The sequence below is a fragment of the Cannabis sativa genome, chromosome 4 (genome assembly GCF_029168945.1).
Source record: "Cannabis sativa cultivar Pink pepper isolate KNU-18-1 chromosome 4, ASM2916894v1, whole genome shotgun sequence".
NCBI lineage: Eukaryota > Viridiplantae > Streptophyta > Magnoliopsida > Rosales > Cannabaceae > Cannabis > Cannabis sativa.
The window spans coordinates 6,907,417-6,926,497 of record NC_083604.1 but is presented as its reverse complement, the minus strand read 5'-3'; the positions used below and the strand labels follow the sequence as shown (position 1 = coordinate 6,926,497).

General features: G+C 35.7%; 1 protein-coding gene across 1 annotated transcript; it reads right to left on the bottom strand.

Annotated features, from left to right (window-relative positions):
• Positions 1-855: 855 nt before the first annotated feature.
• On the bottom strand, positions 856-5,378 carry LOC115713970 (actin-related protein 3). The gene is made up of 9 exons (XM_030642470.2): positions 4,826-5,378; positions 4,192-4,651; positions 3,404-3,550; positions 3,106-3,198; positions 2,843-2,962; positions 2,644-2,754; positions 2,134-2,259; positions 1,949-2,047; positions 856-1,499 (listed from the first exon to the last, which is right to left on the bottom strand). The coding sequence occupies exons 1-9, from the start codon at positions 4,873-4,875 to the stop codon at positions 1,419-1,421; spliced, it is 1,287 nt and encodes a 428-aa protein (XP_030498330.2). The 5' UTR covers positions 4,876-5,378; the 3' UTR covers positions 856-1,418.
• Positions 5,379-19,081: the final 13,703 nt, after the last annotated feature.

Below are 19,081 nucleotides of genomic sequence, written 5' to 3'. Positions count from 1 at the left end.
AGTCACATGAGAAAAGTACCTAACACAAGATTTGCATTTTTTATTTGAACAAATAGGATGATCACATTGGTAATTACTAATTAGCAATCAACTCTCTACTTTGAATATTTTTGTTGGATAGACAAATATCTTTTTGATACTTTGATAGACAAATATTTGAATATAACTTTTTGACAGAAAATTTAAATCTATTTTTTTAAAAACAAAAAATGAATAATGTACAGCGAATTTTTTAATTTTTATACACTTAACTCTCTTATTTGTTTTAGGAACAAAACTCCCTTAAGTTTTTTTTTTTTTTGCAAATTTAATAGGCCAATTAAATATTGTCGTTAAATATTAACTAGATGACCACTGTATACACTTGTGTATTAAAACTTCAAAATCAATACAGTAGTAATCCAATTTATATTTAACAGTAATATCTAACTGACACTTTAAATTTATATAAAAAAAAAATTAAAAAAAAATTGCCATAAAAAAATTAAATATATAAAAATTAAAATAATTTCGCCGCAAATTATTAAAAAGAAATATATATATTTAATATTGGTACAATATAATTGCACATTTGAGTTCGTTGGCATACCAATTGAAAACAATGTGATGTGCCATAAATGAAAAGGTGACTTGGTGTTCTTATAATTTATAAGACAACATATTGTAAATTGACATTTAACCAGCCAGATTTGAAATACCACTAACTTGCATAATCTATATATGTATGGATATTTCTTGTTCGAACATGAAAGAGGTTTTTCGATAAAACTAAAATTTATTGTTCCTCAAATTATTATTGGCAATCCTTTTCATACTCCATTGCATCATCAGATGATTGATGGGGACACAAATCTATAATGAAAAAAACAAAAGTAATTTCACTAACATCTTTCCATGAATACGAGTTCTGCAGAAACTGTACCAAACATATTTCCTAACTCAAACATAATAATACAAGTACAATGAATCGAGCTTAATTGTCAACTATCAAAAAGATTAAGAATAATTTTAACATTCTTCTATGGCTAAACTAAAACACCAAAAATGCAATTCAGCCCCCCAAAAAAAACACCTTTACTTGGATAATGATTCTCATCTTGATCCTCCAAGGGCCACATGTACTTGCCATGCCAGAAACATTATTGGTCCACTTCCTATATTGGCTTCTGGGTCATCTGCAACTTCCTAAGAAATTAATGAATGGAAATCCAGTTTTCTTACAAATGGAATAAATCACTATATTGTACACCACCTCTCTCACAAGCATATGCATGGTGCATGCATACACATGATGAAGCCAAGGAAACATCAGGATGTGAAGTAAAAGGTCATGCCTCATGAGATGGAACTGACAAGGCAGTCCTTAAGATGACCTTATTAGGAAATGCCAGTCAAATTGATTTTTTTTTTTTTTTGCATCAATACATTCCCTTGAAGACGGGATTGGTTCGACATATGCTCGCGCCATACTCCTCGTACTCTGCTTTCGTATGACATGCCTGTATATGGTGGAGATTCAAAATTCAGCAACTTAAATACTATTGCAGAAATGGAAGTATATGCAGATGATTAGAATTCGAACTTGGAACCTCCTTTATATGAGGAGAGATATAGCACCACTACATTATTCCTATAACTAACAGTACACGCACAAGATTAGAGTAGAAGCTATAATCATATTAATTCTTTTTATCTTTCTGCTCTAGGAAGGGTTCATGGTGAGAGTGGGGGAAGGAGATTCAATCCGTTTTGCTCTCAACCATTATCATCAAGTTAAGTTATTGTCACTAGTTACTCTATTGTGATTAAATTCTACACTTCCAACCATCTCTCAACAATACCACACCACACCCAATTGGTTGGATAAATATAGATAACATTTTATGGAGGTAAAAGAAAAAAAAAAAACATCGCAAAATTATTAACTTAAATTTTAAGAAATCCATACCGCAAAAAATTCTGGTGTTGATGCAAGTACAGAGCCTCCGAACCAGACTGCAAATCTCTGGATGGGGTGGCTGACAACGTTGACTTCCACAGGTTGTGACTGGATGACACCAAAAAAAAAACTCTAAGAATTACCATTTTTACTCACCATAATGTTAAAAAAGAAAAATTATCATGTAGGCATACTCTTATTTCTCCACCAAGTCGAGCTTCGGATGCAACAACTCGGGCATCAACAATTTTTTTTAGATCCCGTTGCAATCTCCTATGGAAGTCCCTGAACATGGTTGAGCCTCCAGACAGCACAATATTCTGAGTTTCAAATCAAAAATAATTATAAGCAAACAATTGGTTGGATAAATATAGATACACTGAAGATTAAATGATCACAAATTGACACGTAACTTTCTCTCAGCAGATTAAATGGATGCCATCACTAAAGCAATTAATAAACCACAAATGAAAGGTAGAGAAAGGAAAAACATAAGAGTTTTAAATTTACAGAAAATGACGTATCACCACGAAATATTACACAACAGTAAATATAGTGCCTTGAATGTAATAATTTAGGCTAACCAATCCATTACCACATTGAATTTATTTACCCCACAAAATGTGTAATGTAATCTAATTGTTTCCTTAAGGAGCATGTAATCTTTAAAAATAAATTTGCATCATTTTTTAAAGCTTAATCACCTTATACAAAGCCCTCCTTGTGTCAATTGGTGCTGACTGAATGCACTTGTCTATCACAGCTGGTAAAGGAGTAGTGTACTCAGTGCTATATATCTCCGGATTGAAGAACACCTGATAAAAACAGTGGCAGCACATTCATGATCATGATTTATTAGATAAATAATATATATCTTGAAAAAAAGAGAGAGAAGAAACAAACCTCTGGCCCGAGAAATCGTTCATAGCCAATATCACAAGAGTATGGTGCCCCTGTCTTTGGTTTAATGCCTCTCCATTGTTTAACATACTTTGATGGTTCTTTATCATGTTTATTGAACTCCTGGAATTATCAAATAAATGAGAGGTAGGTACCACTGTCAAATTAGTCCATGTCACTCTATTTAGTCAGAAGAAAGATATTCTTAAAAAATTCTGAATTTAAATCTATCAACGTTTCTTCACGATGCAAGTAAATGAAGAAACCTTGACAATGTCAGAACTTGTATAGCAATATGTTTCCTTCACTTTACGTGCTACTTCAAAGGAGTCTTCCGGAGGAACATTTTCTCCTCTTTCCTATATTTAAAAAAAAAAAGAAAAGAAAAAAAAATTATTGCACTATACTCAAGTCCAAATCGGTAGAAGTAGAACAGATTCCAGTTATTAATACATTCTAGTCGCAATTAAATATTATAAGAAAGACCCAAGTAGAGCAAAATGCAAGTGTATGATGTGTACTCATCTTCAACAATATGAATGAAAGTCAAATGAAAAAACATACCCGCATAAGCTGCTGCACAAAGAGTGTTACGTCTTTCCCAGCAATAGGAATTGACTTAATGCTACTCCCAATAACATAACCATCCGCAACAGGTACAACATGAGTGGCGCCATCACCAACATCAACTACAACTCCTGTCATCTCACACTATAAAACTGTAGGTCAGTCTAAAAGGGTATGTACAGACATTATGTAATAATAAACACAAATCAGTAAATACAAATTCAGAGTTGGATAAAATTATTAAATACTTATTGACCTCCTCATTACCATACAGGGTTTACCTACAATCCAAATCCTTTTCCTCATAGCATAAAGCAAATGTTACCTAAATAACCATAGCATGTTTACCAAAAAATCTAAATCGTTGTCATCATTGCGTAAAGCAAATGCGAAACAAACGAAATTCAAGATCTTGAACCAGCTAGAATGTAAACAAGGATGTTAACCAATAAGAGACAGAATTTATCACATGATTAAAAATTATCTACTGGTATCCAAAGACTAGTATCTCAACTCTAAACCCGCAAGTGCCCTTTTGCTGGAGAGCTATATATTCAAGTATCCAACAAAACACAATATTTAAGATATTAGAATCATGCCCTTTTCCCTTTTTGCATCTTCAAATTCAGACATTCAATAATCACTCTAAATACATTTAAATTTAAAACCAGCTTAATGAACTGCCTACACTTTTAATATGAGAAGAGCAAACATATTAGCTCCAAGCTATACTATTTGTTTCCTTATTAAAAATTTAACATAAGTAATGAACTTAAAAAACCAACCTTAGACGTTGTGTAACCAGCCGCAAGAGCAAGCACAGAATTGACAGCAATGTAAAGCCCGGGAACATTGAACGTCTCAAACATAATTTCACCCGTATACTCACGGCTCTCCGGTGCAGTCAATGGGCTCTCAGTCAAAAGAAAATAATGGTCCTCTGGATCACAACGCAAATAATTAAATATACACTGCTGCCAGAACCGCTCCATTGCATCCCAATTTTCAACTTGCCCTTGTCTAATAGGATGGGTAAGATTATATGTGCTGCTAGATCGAGATTTTGCAAGCGCCTCATCCCCAATAAAGAAATCAAGATCGGCCATAACACCAGCACTATGTTGCGCTAACCAATTGGCCTTCGAGGAAGTTCTCGATTGATTCAAAAACGATTCATTTACAGCAACGACACTAGGGACAATGAAACAAGGCTCCACATTTCCAGCAAAACCCATCTTAGTATAGCTGCAATCACAGGAAGAACAATAAAAACACAAACCCAATTGAGCTCTTTCATCAAACATGTTGTGTGCAGTGCGTAATACCCACATAAACGAAAAATCAAATATAACCCAATGAAAGAATTTATTCAAACACTTATATAGGGTTACGGGAATAATTTTTTATATATATAAATACCCGGTGCCATTGTCGATCACCACGGCGGGGCGTGAAGCGGCGGGGTCCATAAGAAAACGAGATTAAGCGATGTTGGCTTCGGTTTCGGCGATGAAAATGGATCTGCAACTGAGATCCTTTTAAGGGTGTAAGAGAAACGATCATGGTCGTGAAGGGCGCTTAGAGAAGCGCAAAAACAAAGAAGAAGAAGGTGATTGTGATTGTGACAGAGACTTGAAACTAAAGCGAAAGCAAATACTCAAGGGAAAGCTTGGTAGCTTAGAGTGAATAACAGGTTCTCCACCCATTTTCAAAGACAACTGCATAAACAGACTCCACCATCTCTAAATGAATTCTTCATCATCATTGGTTCAGTTGTTTAATTTTCTTTGTATACTTTTCTTGAGAAACAAACAACCACCCACCACCACCGACTGAGGCCTCTCTCTAATCTATTATCTTTGGCTTCTCTCGTTTTAGATCGATTTGGTCTGTTCTATTCTATTCTAATCTTTCATTCAATGTTTTTGAGTTTTGACGCATACGACATCGTTTTAAGTCCCTTCTGATTTGGTACCCGAGGGTGATCAGCAGGTGAGGAGAGTCGTACGTAGAAGTGGCACCCACCTCATGAGTAATCAATATATATCAAAAAAAAAATATGTAGGGATATAATTTTGTCCCGTGATGTACTTTCACGGAATGTATTCCGTGGTATATTAGATCAATCTCAGCCGTCAGATCAAATAACTCCCTTATCTGACGGCTGCTGTACATCACGGATTACAATCCGTGAAAGTACAATAACGGGACAAAATCATATCTCTATATATATAATCTCATGTTTTCTTTTGTCACTGATTGCCAAGTCCTTCAATCTATAATTTTTTTTTTTTTGAGTAATTTGCGGTAAAACTCTCTCAACTATCAATTTACTTGCAAAAAACTATCCAACCTTATATTTTGGTGGGAAAACCCTCCAAAGTTCTGTTCCGTTTACATTTTTAAGTGTCGTTTGTCCATCCTTGTTAAGTCCTAATTTTGCCCACGTGGCAATGACAGGTCACTAAAAAATTATCCTATGTGGCAATATTTTACAAAATTAAAATTAAAATGAAAATAAAAAAATTAAGAGTAATTTGCGGCAAAACTCCCCCAACTATCAATTTACTTGCAAAAAACCATCCAACCTTAAAGTTTTTTGGATGGTTTTTTGCAAGTAAATTGATAGTTAGGGGAGTTTTGCTGCTAAATTTCTCTTAAAGTTTTTATTTTATTTTGTAAAATATGGCCACATAGGATAATTTTTTAGTGACTTGTCATTGCCACGTGGGTAAAAGTAGGACTTAACGAGGCTGGACAGACGACACCTTAATAATGTAAACGGAATAGTACTTTTGAGGGTTTTCCCACCAAAATATGAGGTTGGATGGTTTTTTGCAAGTAAATTGACAGTTGGGGGAGTTTTGCCACAAATTACTCTTTTTTTTTGAAAGAACTACCATTTCATTAACTAACCAGAAAAAATGGAAACCAGGGGAAATGCCAGCAGAAAGTCTAGAAATTCTAGCCCTTTTAGCTAGACCATCAACATAATTCAAGGTCGGCCCTGAGTTGAAATCTAAAATGAGTGGGCCCTAGGCGCGGGCCTAGCCCGCCTATGCTAAGGGTCGGCCCTGACAAAATCCAAAGCCAACCGCTTAACAAAATAAAAAATACAAGACTGAAAACACTTAAATAACTCTAAAATAGAAAGAGAAACATTAAGAAAATTCTAATTAGGAACACACCGCCCTTCCTCCAACGCCTGAACTGCAACTTTTGAATCTGATAAAACCAGAATTTTCGAACCCCTGCACTGATTTGCCCAGGATAAAGCCAGCCAAATTGCCCTTGTTTCAGCATCAAGAGCATACGAGGTTGAAACTCTTTGAACATTATAAGCCCATGATCATTTTGTTACATTATACATTACCACAGCCAAACCAACATCTCCTTGGTACCACGATCCATCAGTAAGTAACACCAATTCAAAATCATCCCTCGATAACCCAACATCAAGAGGTTGAGCCTCCAAAGCAGTAGCAGCATCCTCAGAAGAACTGCAGAAGTCAACAAAATTCTTCTGAATCCACTTAAGAGAAACATCCAGGCTAACAACCCCACCTTTAAATAAGAGTCTATTCCTTATGCTCCAAATTTCATCAAATATACACGCCATGTACACCAAGATAAATGAACGAAGATTAATAGGGGCAGACAGTAAAATATTTTCAACAAACTCAATCATATTTGCACCATGAAAATTTCCAATATAAGCAGAAAAACACCCTGAAAACTAGAGCGCCCTCGACACACTACACTCCCTGAAGGTGTGGAGACAAGACTCCATCTCAAAGCCACACAAAGGACAATACTTGTCCACACCAAAAGGCAGTTTGTTCCTAATAGGAATAGCCTCATTTAGGATCCTCCAAAGCACCGCTGCTAGTCTAGGATGGATATTCCCTTGCCAAATCAATTTTTATATTTCCTTCTTTGGATTAAAACGCACCGCTTGATCCACACGATAAGCACTTTTCACAGAAAATTCACCATTCAGATTTTCCTTCCATATAATATGATCAAAGTGAGGAGAAGGTATCCTAGGTATCTCCATAATTCTCTTCCCAAGCTCTTGTCCAAAAATTTGAAGTGCAATCTCTTTATTCCAGGATTTATCAATAGATAAATCAGCCACTCTTTTAATTATATATCTCCTGCTTCTCAGATGCTTCATAAGCAGGCTAAAATCTGAGAAGTTCATCCAAAGAATCTACGGTTGTCTCCACACATCAATCGACTCTCCATTAGCAGCCAAAAATAAAGACCCTTTCAAAATTATACCTCTAACATCCAACAATTTTTTCTAGAAAATCGAATCATTGGTCTTTGGAGCCACAGACCAAAAGATTTCATAACGACAATATTTACTAAGGAGACAAGCAACCCAAGGTTTGTCAACTCTTTGAGCCACACACAAGGCCAGCTTTGATATAAGAGCTCTATTAAAATCTTCAAATCTTTTAATGCCCAACCCACCAGAGCTCTTTGGTTGGCAAATACTATCCTACTCCTTGAAAGCCATAAACCTATCTTTTTCAACGCTACTGAGCCACCAAAACTTCCTAACCATAGCATCCAAAGAACAACAAATGGATAATGGTATCTTATTTGTGGACATGTTATACACAGGAATATATGCAATTACCGATTTAATGAGTGTGAGACGACCCGCATAGGATAATATTTTCATCTTCCACCCTTCAAATCTTCTCCTCATATTATTCTTTAAAAATAGGTACTCTTCCACCTTCCTCCTCTTGAAAACGAACAGGTTCCCTAGATGTTTTTCCTTGCCACTAACTTGAGCAACATCCAAGGCTTTGAGCACCTCTGCTTTCCTTGAAACATTTTTAGAAAACAATACGCTAGACTTCGATTTGCTACACTTCTGTCCTAACCAAGATTCATACACTGAAAGACACTTCATAAATTCAACAGCTTCCCCCACATTTGCCTGAGCAAACAAAATAGTATCATCGGCAAACATAAAAGTGAGAAATAGCAAGTGCGTCTTTAGATATTTTAATTTCGTGAACCTTGCCTTGACTCTCAGCTTTAAGAATAAGTTTGGATAACACTTTTTGGCACAACAAGAACAAATAGGGGATAGCAGGTCACCTTGGCGAAGGCCTCTTTGAGGGGATAACTTTTTGAGAGGACTCCCATTGAGTAAGACCGAAAAGGTTACACTCTTGACACAAGCCATAATGAGATTACAAACCTTTTCACTAAAACCATTCCTCTCAAGAACTCTACTTAGAAAACTCCACTCCATCTTGTCGTACGCCTTGTGCATATCGAGTTTAATGGCCATAAGACCACCTTTCCCTTGTTTGTGACAAATTTTATGCACCATTTCTTGGGTTAAAATTGAAGATTCAGCAATCCACTGACTCGGTATGAAAGCTAACTGAACAGGAGACACCAAATCCTCCATAAAGGCCAAAGTCTATTAGATAAAATCTTTGCTATCACCTTGTATTGAAAATTACACAAAATAATGGGTCTGAATTGTTTAATCAACTCTGGATGCTCCACCTTGAGAATGAGACAAATAAAGGTATTGTTCAGAATAGGATTCAAAACATCGGTTTGGAAAAATTCTTGAATAGCGTTGGTAACCGTTGGGCCGACTATATCCCAATACTTCTTGAAGAAACATCCCAAAAACCCGTTAGGCCCAAGTGCCTTAAGTGGATGAAGCCAAAACACCGTCTCTTTCACTTCTTCACAGGACGGAATAGCAGCAATAACTTGGTTCGCTTCATTACTGATTCGCTTCTGAAAAAACTGGTCGAAATTCTCAGAAAACACCGTACAATTTGAAGAATAAGCTCCAAAAAGTAGCTGTTGATCATACCTAAAACCTTCTCTTTGGTATCCCACAAAGTACCATGCTTATCTCTCAGGCCCCAAATATGATTTCTCCTTCTCCTAACAACAGTTGATGAATGAAAGAACCTCATGTTTCTATCGCCGAGCTTTAACCAAATATCATGAGATTTTTGTCTCCACACGTCTTCTTTGCTTTTTCACACGTTTGCAAGTTTACCAATAAGTACCAGTTCTTCAATTAAACCATGAGATAGCTGATGTTGTTGGATCCAAGAGATTCGTTCCTCCAAGTTACGGATCACCCCATCTAACTCCGCAAAATAGCTCTTCTTCCATTTGGCCAAAGCACATCCTTATAATTTAGAAACCATGTTTGAGGAGGACAACAAGTTTCTTCCTTCTACTAGGACTTAGAGTAGTTAATACAGGGGTAGGAGTACTTATATCAGCTGCCACAAGAGCATGGCTACTCATTTTTCACCTGTGTTAATAGAGAAGAAAAATAAAACAAAACATCAATATATACAGTGTTCATCAATAATTTTAAAAATATTATTCAAACCTCTTAAATATTTGATGCAAACCCTTAAAAACCAGTGAAATAACAGTGACCAAATAATAATAGTTTCCAATACATTATAATCAAATAAAAATCAAAACTTGAAGAGTGCAGAGCAAGGCAAAGAGTTTCAACATACAAAAGAACTTGAAATACAAAGATAATAATACTCAAAAATTAATTTTTTGCCACACCCACTAAAGAAAGTACCAATACAACACAAAGGGTAATTTGTAATACATTATTATCAAATAAAAATCAAAACTTAGAGATTGTAAAAGAGCATTTTACAAAAATACTGGATTTGGGGTAATACTTTTCAATTTTACTGCCACACGGCAGAAATTATATTTATACTGTCCTCCCCTTTTTTTTTTCTTTTATACTGTAAATACCAAAACAAAAGTATGATGCCTCCATCTTTCACAGCCACAGACAAAACCACCACAATAACACCAGGACAACCAGAAAACAACTATTAATTCCGACAAGATTGAGAAAAAGTAGTGAAATCGACGTCAAATAAATAATCATGACAAAACAACACTAAAACAATCAAACAAAACAAAAGAAAAAAATGATTAAAAAAAACAAACAATCTGCTGCACAACCTCAACAGCAAATGCAAAATCAGCTATATTTGCAAGTCTATTCCTAGAATGTTATAATAAAAAAACTACTAAAACAACACTGAAACAACACAAAAACAAATGAAGCAAATATAACTACTTGGAAAAATATAAAAGAACTACACACCTTAAAACTCTCTTGTGAGTGAGCTCGTCAAATGTATTTATAGGAGAACCAGAATAAAAAAAACCACAAAAATAACCAAAGCGAACGAAGAATAAATGTATTTATAGCCTCCATCTTCCACACCCACAGACAGAACCACCACAACAACACGAGAACACCTAAAAAATACCTATTAATTCCAGCGAGATTGAACAAGAGCAGTGAAATCGGTATCAAATAAATAAATCATGAAAAATAACAGTAAAACAACACTAAAACAAATAAAAAAAATAAAAGAAAAAAATGATCAAAAATTAACTATCTTGTGTACATCCTCAATACTAAATGCACTATATTTGCAAGAAAGTTTTAGAAAATTAGAAAAAAAAAACCACACTAACTCTTATATTTTCCAAAAGTGTAACTAAGAACTTCAAAAAATTAAAAAAAGAAAAGAAAAGAAAAGAAGATGAAGAAGAAGAACTGAATAAGAAAAAAATAAAAAAATTTATGTTGATGGAGAAAAATAGGGAGAAATTGAAGAAGTAGAGAGTGAAAAAAATGAAGAAGAAGATGAATAGTAAGAGAGAATAATGGGGAAGTGAGATTAAAGTGATAGAAATGAGTATTAAATATTTAAGGTAACATATTTTTATCATCAATTTTAATTAAAAAAAAATATATGTCACTAAAGTGACTACACAAGTCACATCACACTTTTATACTTTTAAAATATAATATAATTTAAATTAAAAAAAAAACCCACTCCCACACTTTTTTACCGTTTATGTAATATATATATAAATATATTTAATGTGATAGGCAGATGTTTATTTTGGTTGAGAGTGACTCGGGATCAGTTATCAATGCTCTCAATGGATCGGAGTCTCATTGGGCGATTGACAATTATATCTCATTTTGTGTTAAGTCCTCTCCCTCCTTCTCTTGTTGTAATTTCATGTATGTTAACAGAACTTGTAATTTTGCAGCCCATAATATGGCTAATTGGGCTTTTATTAACAAGTTGTATGAGATTATTCCGGTTTCTTCGGTTCCGGAGAACCTTTTATGTAATGACCGCGAGGTCTAACTCTAATTATTAATGGTACATTCATGCTTATTTTCAAAAAAAAAATGTGTTAGGCAGATGACAAGTAAAAAAGTAAAAAAAATAAATAAATAAAAAAAAACAGTATACATAGTATAAAAAATACAGTAAAAATGTAATATTTTCCTTATAGCATTAAAATTGAAATAAATAAAAAAAAACAGTATGTTACGTAAATTTCCCTTGTAAAACACAAAAGCTGTCAACTTCAAAAAAAAAAAAAAAACTTGAAATAAAAAAGCTAATAATATTTCAAAATTATATTTTTGCCATACCCAGTGAAAAAAGTACTAACAATACAAAAGGGAGGAAATTTTCAAATAAAAAAGAACAAAAACAACATCATACATAGCTTTTAGTAAAATAACAAAGGAAATACAAGGAAAAAAACATATAATAAGTTTGCAAAAAACTAATTGTTGGGTTTCTTTGACTCCCTTAACGTAAAATGAAATTTCGCTCTGATCATAAGTATTCTCTTCAACGATGGTTGTTTGTGAACTTACATTTGGAAGATGAAAAATCAGTGAGGAAGACGAAAAGAGAAGAGAGAGAAGAGAATAGAAATAATACTTATTTGCTTTTTTTTTTTATTTATGAATATTTATTTTTATGAATTATATATTTAAAAAATTTACTTAAAATGAAAATTTGGGGTCATTTTAGTTATATTCAAGAAAAGTTTGACCACAATTGAGATAAGGGTCCAATTATGTTATATTTATAAAAATATAGGGTTTAAATTATCATTTAACAAAATAAAAAATTTAATTAATAATTTTTGCAAAATATAAAATTTAAAATAATATTTACCCTTTTTTTTTTTTTTTTAATAAGTCAATGGTGTGTAATCATACACTTTTTGTGGTCAAATAGATTCTTTGCTCTTGGCCCATCGCCCATTTTTACGATGTACTCAAACCGATGACAAGTACTATTGTACTCCCATTTATACAAACTAACTGCCCAATAGGAGCAAATCCACATTAGCTTTAGCTCCAACCATTTGTTTTTTGTCTTTTCTTTATTGAAAGTGGACTTTGTAAATTGTATCATTGAATTTGACACTATGGTAGAGGGGAGGGGGGTTCAGAGGGATTGAAAATTAAAGTGATTTGTTTGGCAAGAGGGAGAGATGGAGGGAGACTTTTTCCTTCCCAATATACAAATTTCAGTTCCTGCAAAAAATAATTCTATCCAATAAAAAATAGGAGAACTGAAAAAAATAAAAATTATGAAAAATTTATTTTCTATCTTTTAAAAAATAATATATAATTGTATTAAAAATAACAAAATAGTAATTTTATACCATGTTTGGTAGGAAAGAAAAGTAGAGGAATAGAGAAAAGAGAAATGTGGGAAGAGATAGCAAATCTCTTTATTTGGCAAGAGGAATTGAATGAGAGAAAAGAAATGAGAAATGAGAGGAGAGGATAACAAATCCACCCAAATTTAAAATCCCTTCATTAATGGAATAATTGGAACTCGGTCAGTCTCTCTTTAATTATTATAAGTTATAAAATTACTTTCAACAAATATTATTAAAAAAATAATTATAAAAATAAAATAGTAATTTTATAAATTAGTAATTATCTATTCTTCCTGTACCAAACCATTATTACTCTTCTTTCTCTTATATTCTTTATCCACCTTACTCTCTCTTTCCTATCAAACATAGTCTTAATATACTTTTTTTTTTTTTTATAAGTAGCCTTAATATTTATTTTACGCTCTAATTTTCTAATTCTATTCTTCATTTTTCCAATTTTACTTTTAATGCTAAACAATACAAAAGAGAACAACCATCATCTTCATCTTTTTTATTTTCTATCCTTTCTAAATTTTCTATCCATTCTACTCTCTTTCCCTTCTAGGAAGCATAGCGTGAATGTTTAAGTGAAAGAAGAAACAATGATTACATCAAGCCAAACAAACTCAAACTTCTTGAAATTAAAAAACCTTAAATTATATATAGGACACATTTCATAAAATAGATTATTCAATCCTTGACTAAACCAAACAAGGTACAATAATTAAAATCAACAAATCAGCATGAAAGGAAGAGATCGACAATACTGCCAAATATGAAAATATCACTTCTTTCTTGACTTGGCTTTTATTAATAAACGTAATTTACTATTTTCCTAGTGTAAGAGATGATGTGACAATCTGCATATCTTTATATATAAAAATTGTCTAATTCTTTGTTAATTATTTCAAATTTTAAAATGTTAAAATATTAAATAATTCTTTTTTAAAATTTAAAAAAATCCTCTTACCGTATATCTCTCTAACAAACTGCATATTCTTAATTTTTGATATTTTTTTATTATTTTTTAAAAATTTTGTATTATTTATATAATATAGAAACCATACAGCTAATCATTATATTTTTTTTGTTAAAATTTTAAAATAATTAAACCTAAAAAATATTTATCTCTTTTTTACTATAGACTAAATCATAGCATATATAATATATACTAGAAGAAAATTACGTGCAAGGCACGTATATTTAGTTTTATGTTAGGTGTTCTATAATTTAATTGAGAAAGATTCAATAAATAATCATATAATTTAAAATGATTTAAAAACTAATTTTAATTAGTATGTGGGGTTATTTGAAAATCAATAGTGAAAAATCAAATTTAAAATTTCCAGAAAGAGAAGAGGAGAATGGAGATTAGCTTGAAATATATTTAAAAAATAATAATGCTACACACTTACTATGGACACTTAACTCGAGCCGGTAATAATAAAATTATAAAAAATAAGGGTAGCAGGCATATAACTGGACATATGAAAGAAAGAATATAAAAAACAAGAAATATGATAGCTTCCAAATAATATTATAACAAAGCAATGCTCTCCAAATTTATCTTAATATCATTCTTCTCTTGAAGCCTCTCATCAATCTCATAGCACTCCATGATAGATTCAACAAAATATATGTGTTTATGTATATTTGGATTCAACAAAATATATGTGTTTATGTATATTTAGATTCAACAAGATATATGTGTATATGTATATTTATTTTGAGCAAATCAGTAAACATATATTTTCAACAAATTAACCCGATAAACTCAAGATCCACATATATATATAGCTAATTATTCAAATACAATTGTAAAATCTAAACTTAAAACAAAATCAAATGGACAATTCATGCTCAACTATAAAGCTATATATATACTGTTATGATTACATCAACCCAAATATTCTTACTTGCTATAATCGAATTATAAAAATTAAAAAGTATAATTTGAGATATATAGACTAAAATCATCCAAATAAACAAATAAATTAGTTACACATAGAATTATAAATGATACTTTTTTTAGAGTGTGTTTGAAGCTGTTGACCGAGGTTTTCGGCAACTAATAAAATAGGATTATACTATTGAGCTGTAAGAAAGTGAGAGAAGGATTTTTACGTGGTTGGGGCGTTAATGAGCCTTAGTCCACGAGTCTTTGTTATTTATGGATGTATTTAATACAGATTTTATACTTGGGAGAATGTCACCCTTATGAATACAGAGAATGTTCTTGGTGAGTATTTACTCTTCTTGCTCATATGCAGCCCAAGATTCTCGACCCCATTTAATGAGCTTTGAGGGGGTATTTATAGTGTTTTGGTGGGGTAATCCCTAGAATTGTTCTTACAAGTGTATCTGTAAGTATCCATAAAGTTGGGTATTCCCAATGAATATACCATGAGTAATGCATGGTCAAATCCCTAGGTGCTGTAGGGTTTTTATGAAGAATGTCCTTTTTGCCTTGTGATTGATGTGACTCTTCGCAGTGTAGCCGTCGCTAGACTTAAATGATCATTACTGTGGCGCTGCTGGTTGGAGGTTGTGCCGTCAGACTTTATTGCGTGTTGCAGTCCCAACACGCTTCCTCCCATGCAACATTAAATGCGACTTGATGGCTCAGGAGAAGCCTGACACCTCACGGAGAGGCTTTATGCTATGCGAGCTTCCGGGAGCACCTTGCCCTCCGGGTGCCTCCTCCGGGACCTATGCCCAGGATGTTTCCTAGCGGCATACAAAGACTTAGCGAATATTTATAAATTATCTGATCCACGTGTCCGTGTCCGGTTGGTCCACGTATATTGGGCGAAATCAGGGGCAACATTTACCCCCCAAGCCTTGTTTACTTGAAAAATAAACCAAGGCTTGCTCAGGTGCCTTCGATTGACTCCTCGGTTTCTCGGCACGAGCTTAGAGCGCGTGAGGGTGTATTTAATGATGGCATTAAATGCAGCGATTCGCTTTTTACAGAGGTCGATTCGTTTCATGCCCATTGATTGATGCGGTGCATTAATGGTGTCAGACGGATACTCAAACGTTTCCACTGCCTTTATCGTAAATCAATCTGGCCCGTTAATCTTTGGGTATTCGAATCGTGCGTTTCCCCCACCGTTTGATTGGTAGGTGGTGACGCCTGTTCCTCATGCACTTTTGCCTATAAAAGCCACCATCTTTCCTTCATTTCGGTTACTTCCCATTTCTTGCCAACTTTGCTCGAATTTCCTAGAGAGAAAATTCTCAAACCCAGCACGAAACCTTTGAACACTTTTCCATTTTCCCAGTTCTTCCTTGCTTGCTGCTATCAGTCCTTCTCGTCTTTACTCGACTCACATCAGGACCCCCAGTTCAACACTTCATTGTAAGTTTCTTGCATCCTTTGGTAGTGACATGCTTTTACTCGTTCTGTTTGTTCTTCTCTGGGTTCGCATTTGAGATTTCTGGGCATGCAAGTGTTTAAGTCCTTCATGTATTCTGTTTTGTATTTACTGCTTTAGTGGTAGGGCCGCCATTATCATGCCTCTGTTGTTACTATGCATTTTCATTGTAGAAGACCATACGCTCTTCGTTCAATGGTTGTTTAGGGCATAGAATAGGGTCTTTTCTTTTTGTTCCCCTTATTGCGTAAAACCACCTTCTGCGATTTTACTGCACCCGACACTTGTTTAGGGAATCTTTCTAGGGTTTCCCGTGTGACACGTGTCCGGAGGGGGCCTCTTTCCAGCGGTTAGGGGACCCCCATTCCCGTTTTCTTGACTTAGGGTTTGGTACGGGGCCTAACTGCTGGAATTTTCTCTTTCTTTTTTTTTCACAGAATAGACAATGTCTGCCTCTGGTGCGAAGTCTTCAAAGACAAGTGGGAAACGCATGGCTACTCTAGAGGAGGTCTCCTTGGGACCCGTTGCCCAGGAGGGGTATAAGTCCCGGGCAACCGGATGGGAAGCGGCCGAGCTTCATTCCACCTTAACCTGTCCCCATCAATTGGAGAATATTGTGGAAGTTGCTGGGATTAAGCCTTCCACATCAGGAACCTACCATCGGCCACCTCGCGACTCGGAGACGCCCAACCATAATTATGGCGGCTTTGGAGCCTGGAGCCAGACGCACCTGATGGCCGGTGCCATGCTCCCTCTTCAGGACTACTTTGTTAATTTTCTTGTTTTTGTCGGCCTTGCGCCATACCAACTCATTCCCCAAGCTTATCGCTTGCTCTCAGGCTTATTTATTTTTTATGCCGCCCGCGGATGGGGATCTCCTTTCCCGGCGGAAATTTTGTATTTTTATGAACTTGTATCCGTCTCCAAGAAGGGGGACAAACTTAAGGACAGTTTTTATGGGTTCCGGATCCATCCTGCTAACGAAGGGGTGGTTCCGTATAATAGGCAGACTCACGTCAAGGAGTATCGCCATCGCTTTTTCTTTTCCTCCGGGTTCAGGGCAATGGACCACCCGGAGCTCCTTACCGAGTGGGTGAGGATCCCTCCCTATCAACGGACGGCCCCTACACAGACCTTCCTCCGGAGGGCCCAGGCCTTTGCCTCCTATGACCGAGCCGACCTTGACGTCGGGGGTTTGGTCACTACGGAAAACTGCAGGAAGGCCAAACTTATCCTTCTGCATCAATCCGTGGAGGACTCAAACCTCTCCCGGGTCATCTATCCCAATGTAAGGGCGCCGGTCGCGGAGAAGACCTTCCGGGACGAGATTATCGCCACGGCGGAGGAGAAATACCAGGACTATCTCTACTGGAAGGCCCAGGAGAAGGCATACTCTCAGGCCCAGGCGGCCTCCGGGAGGGGACTTTGTGTGGGGAGTCCGGTGGTAAGAAGAAGCCAGGCGATTGCCGGGAAGTCCGAGGCTAAATTTTTTGACAAGATTCTTCAGGAAGAGATTGGAGATCGTCCCGCCGGGAGGTCCCTTCGCATTGAGGATTCTTCGGAGAGAAGGGCTCCCAGGCCACAGCCTTCGGTTCCAGAGCCAAACTCAGGGGCTCCTGGTGCCAACACTTCCGGTGCCGCGGTAAGTCTCCTTTGATAATTCATTATGTTCCTTCCGTTGGCGAATATGCCAGTCGTAGGCCCGCAGGGTTCGACGAGCGTCTATATAGGTTTAGGATGCCCTCGACCCGGTGGGGGGATCGTTTGAAGGAGTTCTATTTTTCAAACTTAGGAGATTTTCTAGGTCGGTCCGGATGGAGTTAAGTCCTCCGGAACCTGTTCCCTTAGGTCCTTCAGCTTACATTACATCCAGCTGGTTCCGGCCTTCAGACAGCTATCTTGGAGATGATGCTGCCAGCATTAAAGTTCAAGACTTTGCTAGGGCCGAATTAGGAAGTCCGGGTAGGAGTAGCTTATTTGCCATATCTTGTGTAAGTGGTTTCCCACGGATGTCTAACACTTGCCTATTTTTGTTAAACAGGTACCTCCATGGACGCCATCTTGGACCAGCTTGCCGGAGTTCATACTCTTGAGGCTCCTCCGGCCTTTACTTCTTCCCCAATAGCCCCTGCCCTAAAGGCCTCTTCCAGCGCTCCCCCTGACACTATTGACTTAGTGGATGACGAGGAGGTGCTACCGGGAGAAGGTCAAGAAAAGCAATGGGGCTTTTCTGAGGAAGTCGCAGAAGGTGCGGGAGAGCTCCGGGCTCTTCCTGGGGACGCTGAAGAAGGTGAAGAAGAGCCTGAGGTTGCTCTGATTCGCAAGCGCAAGGGCAAGATGGTTGCCCAGGACGAGCCCAAGCGGCCTCGGAGAGCTGACACTCCTGCCCATGGTCTCGAAGGTGGGGTCTCTGTTAGGTTTTATGCCCTAAATAAAACTCTTTACAATCTGATTAGTTATCAATATAAGAAATTTGAAGTGATTGATGTTTGCATGAATTTTACATGCTAATGGTTTAATATGTTTAATATGTTTATTACATTCATACACACAAAATCAGTTAAATCCAGATCATATGTTTATTCACAATTACAGTATCGTCAACACAGTGGAATGTGATTGTGATCATATGAATCAAAAGTTTTGGTCCCTGTTTCATCAGTGTTATTGGATTTACACTAATGTGATAATCAGCGATGATGTGTACTTACACTTGGAGTAAGTGTTATGTTCTTTCCAGGACATTAGT

Bases quoted from the DNA above. Each gene is read 5' to 3' on its own strand.
- LOC115713970 (XM_030642470.2), bottom strand. From the start codon at position 4,875: ATGGACCCCGCCGCTTCACGCCCCGCCGTGGTGATCGACAATGGCACC. The intron at 4,652-4,825 runs GTATTTATATAT...CTGTGATTGCAG, and splicing joins GTGATCGACAATGGCACCGG to CTATACTAAGATGGGTTTTG. The intron at 2,260-2,643 runs GTGATTAAGCTT...TTTGAAACTCAG, and splicing joins CAAGGAGGGCTTTGTATAAG to AATATTGTGCTGTCTGGAGG.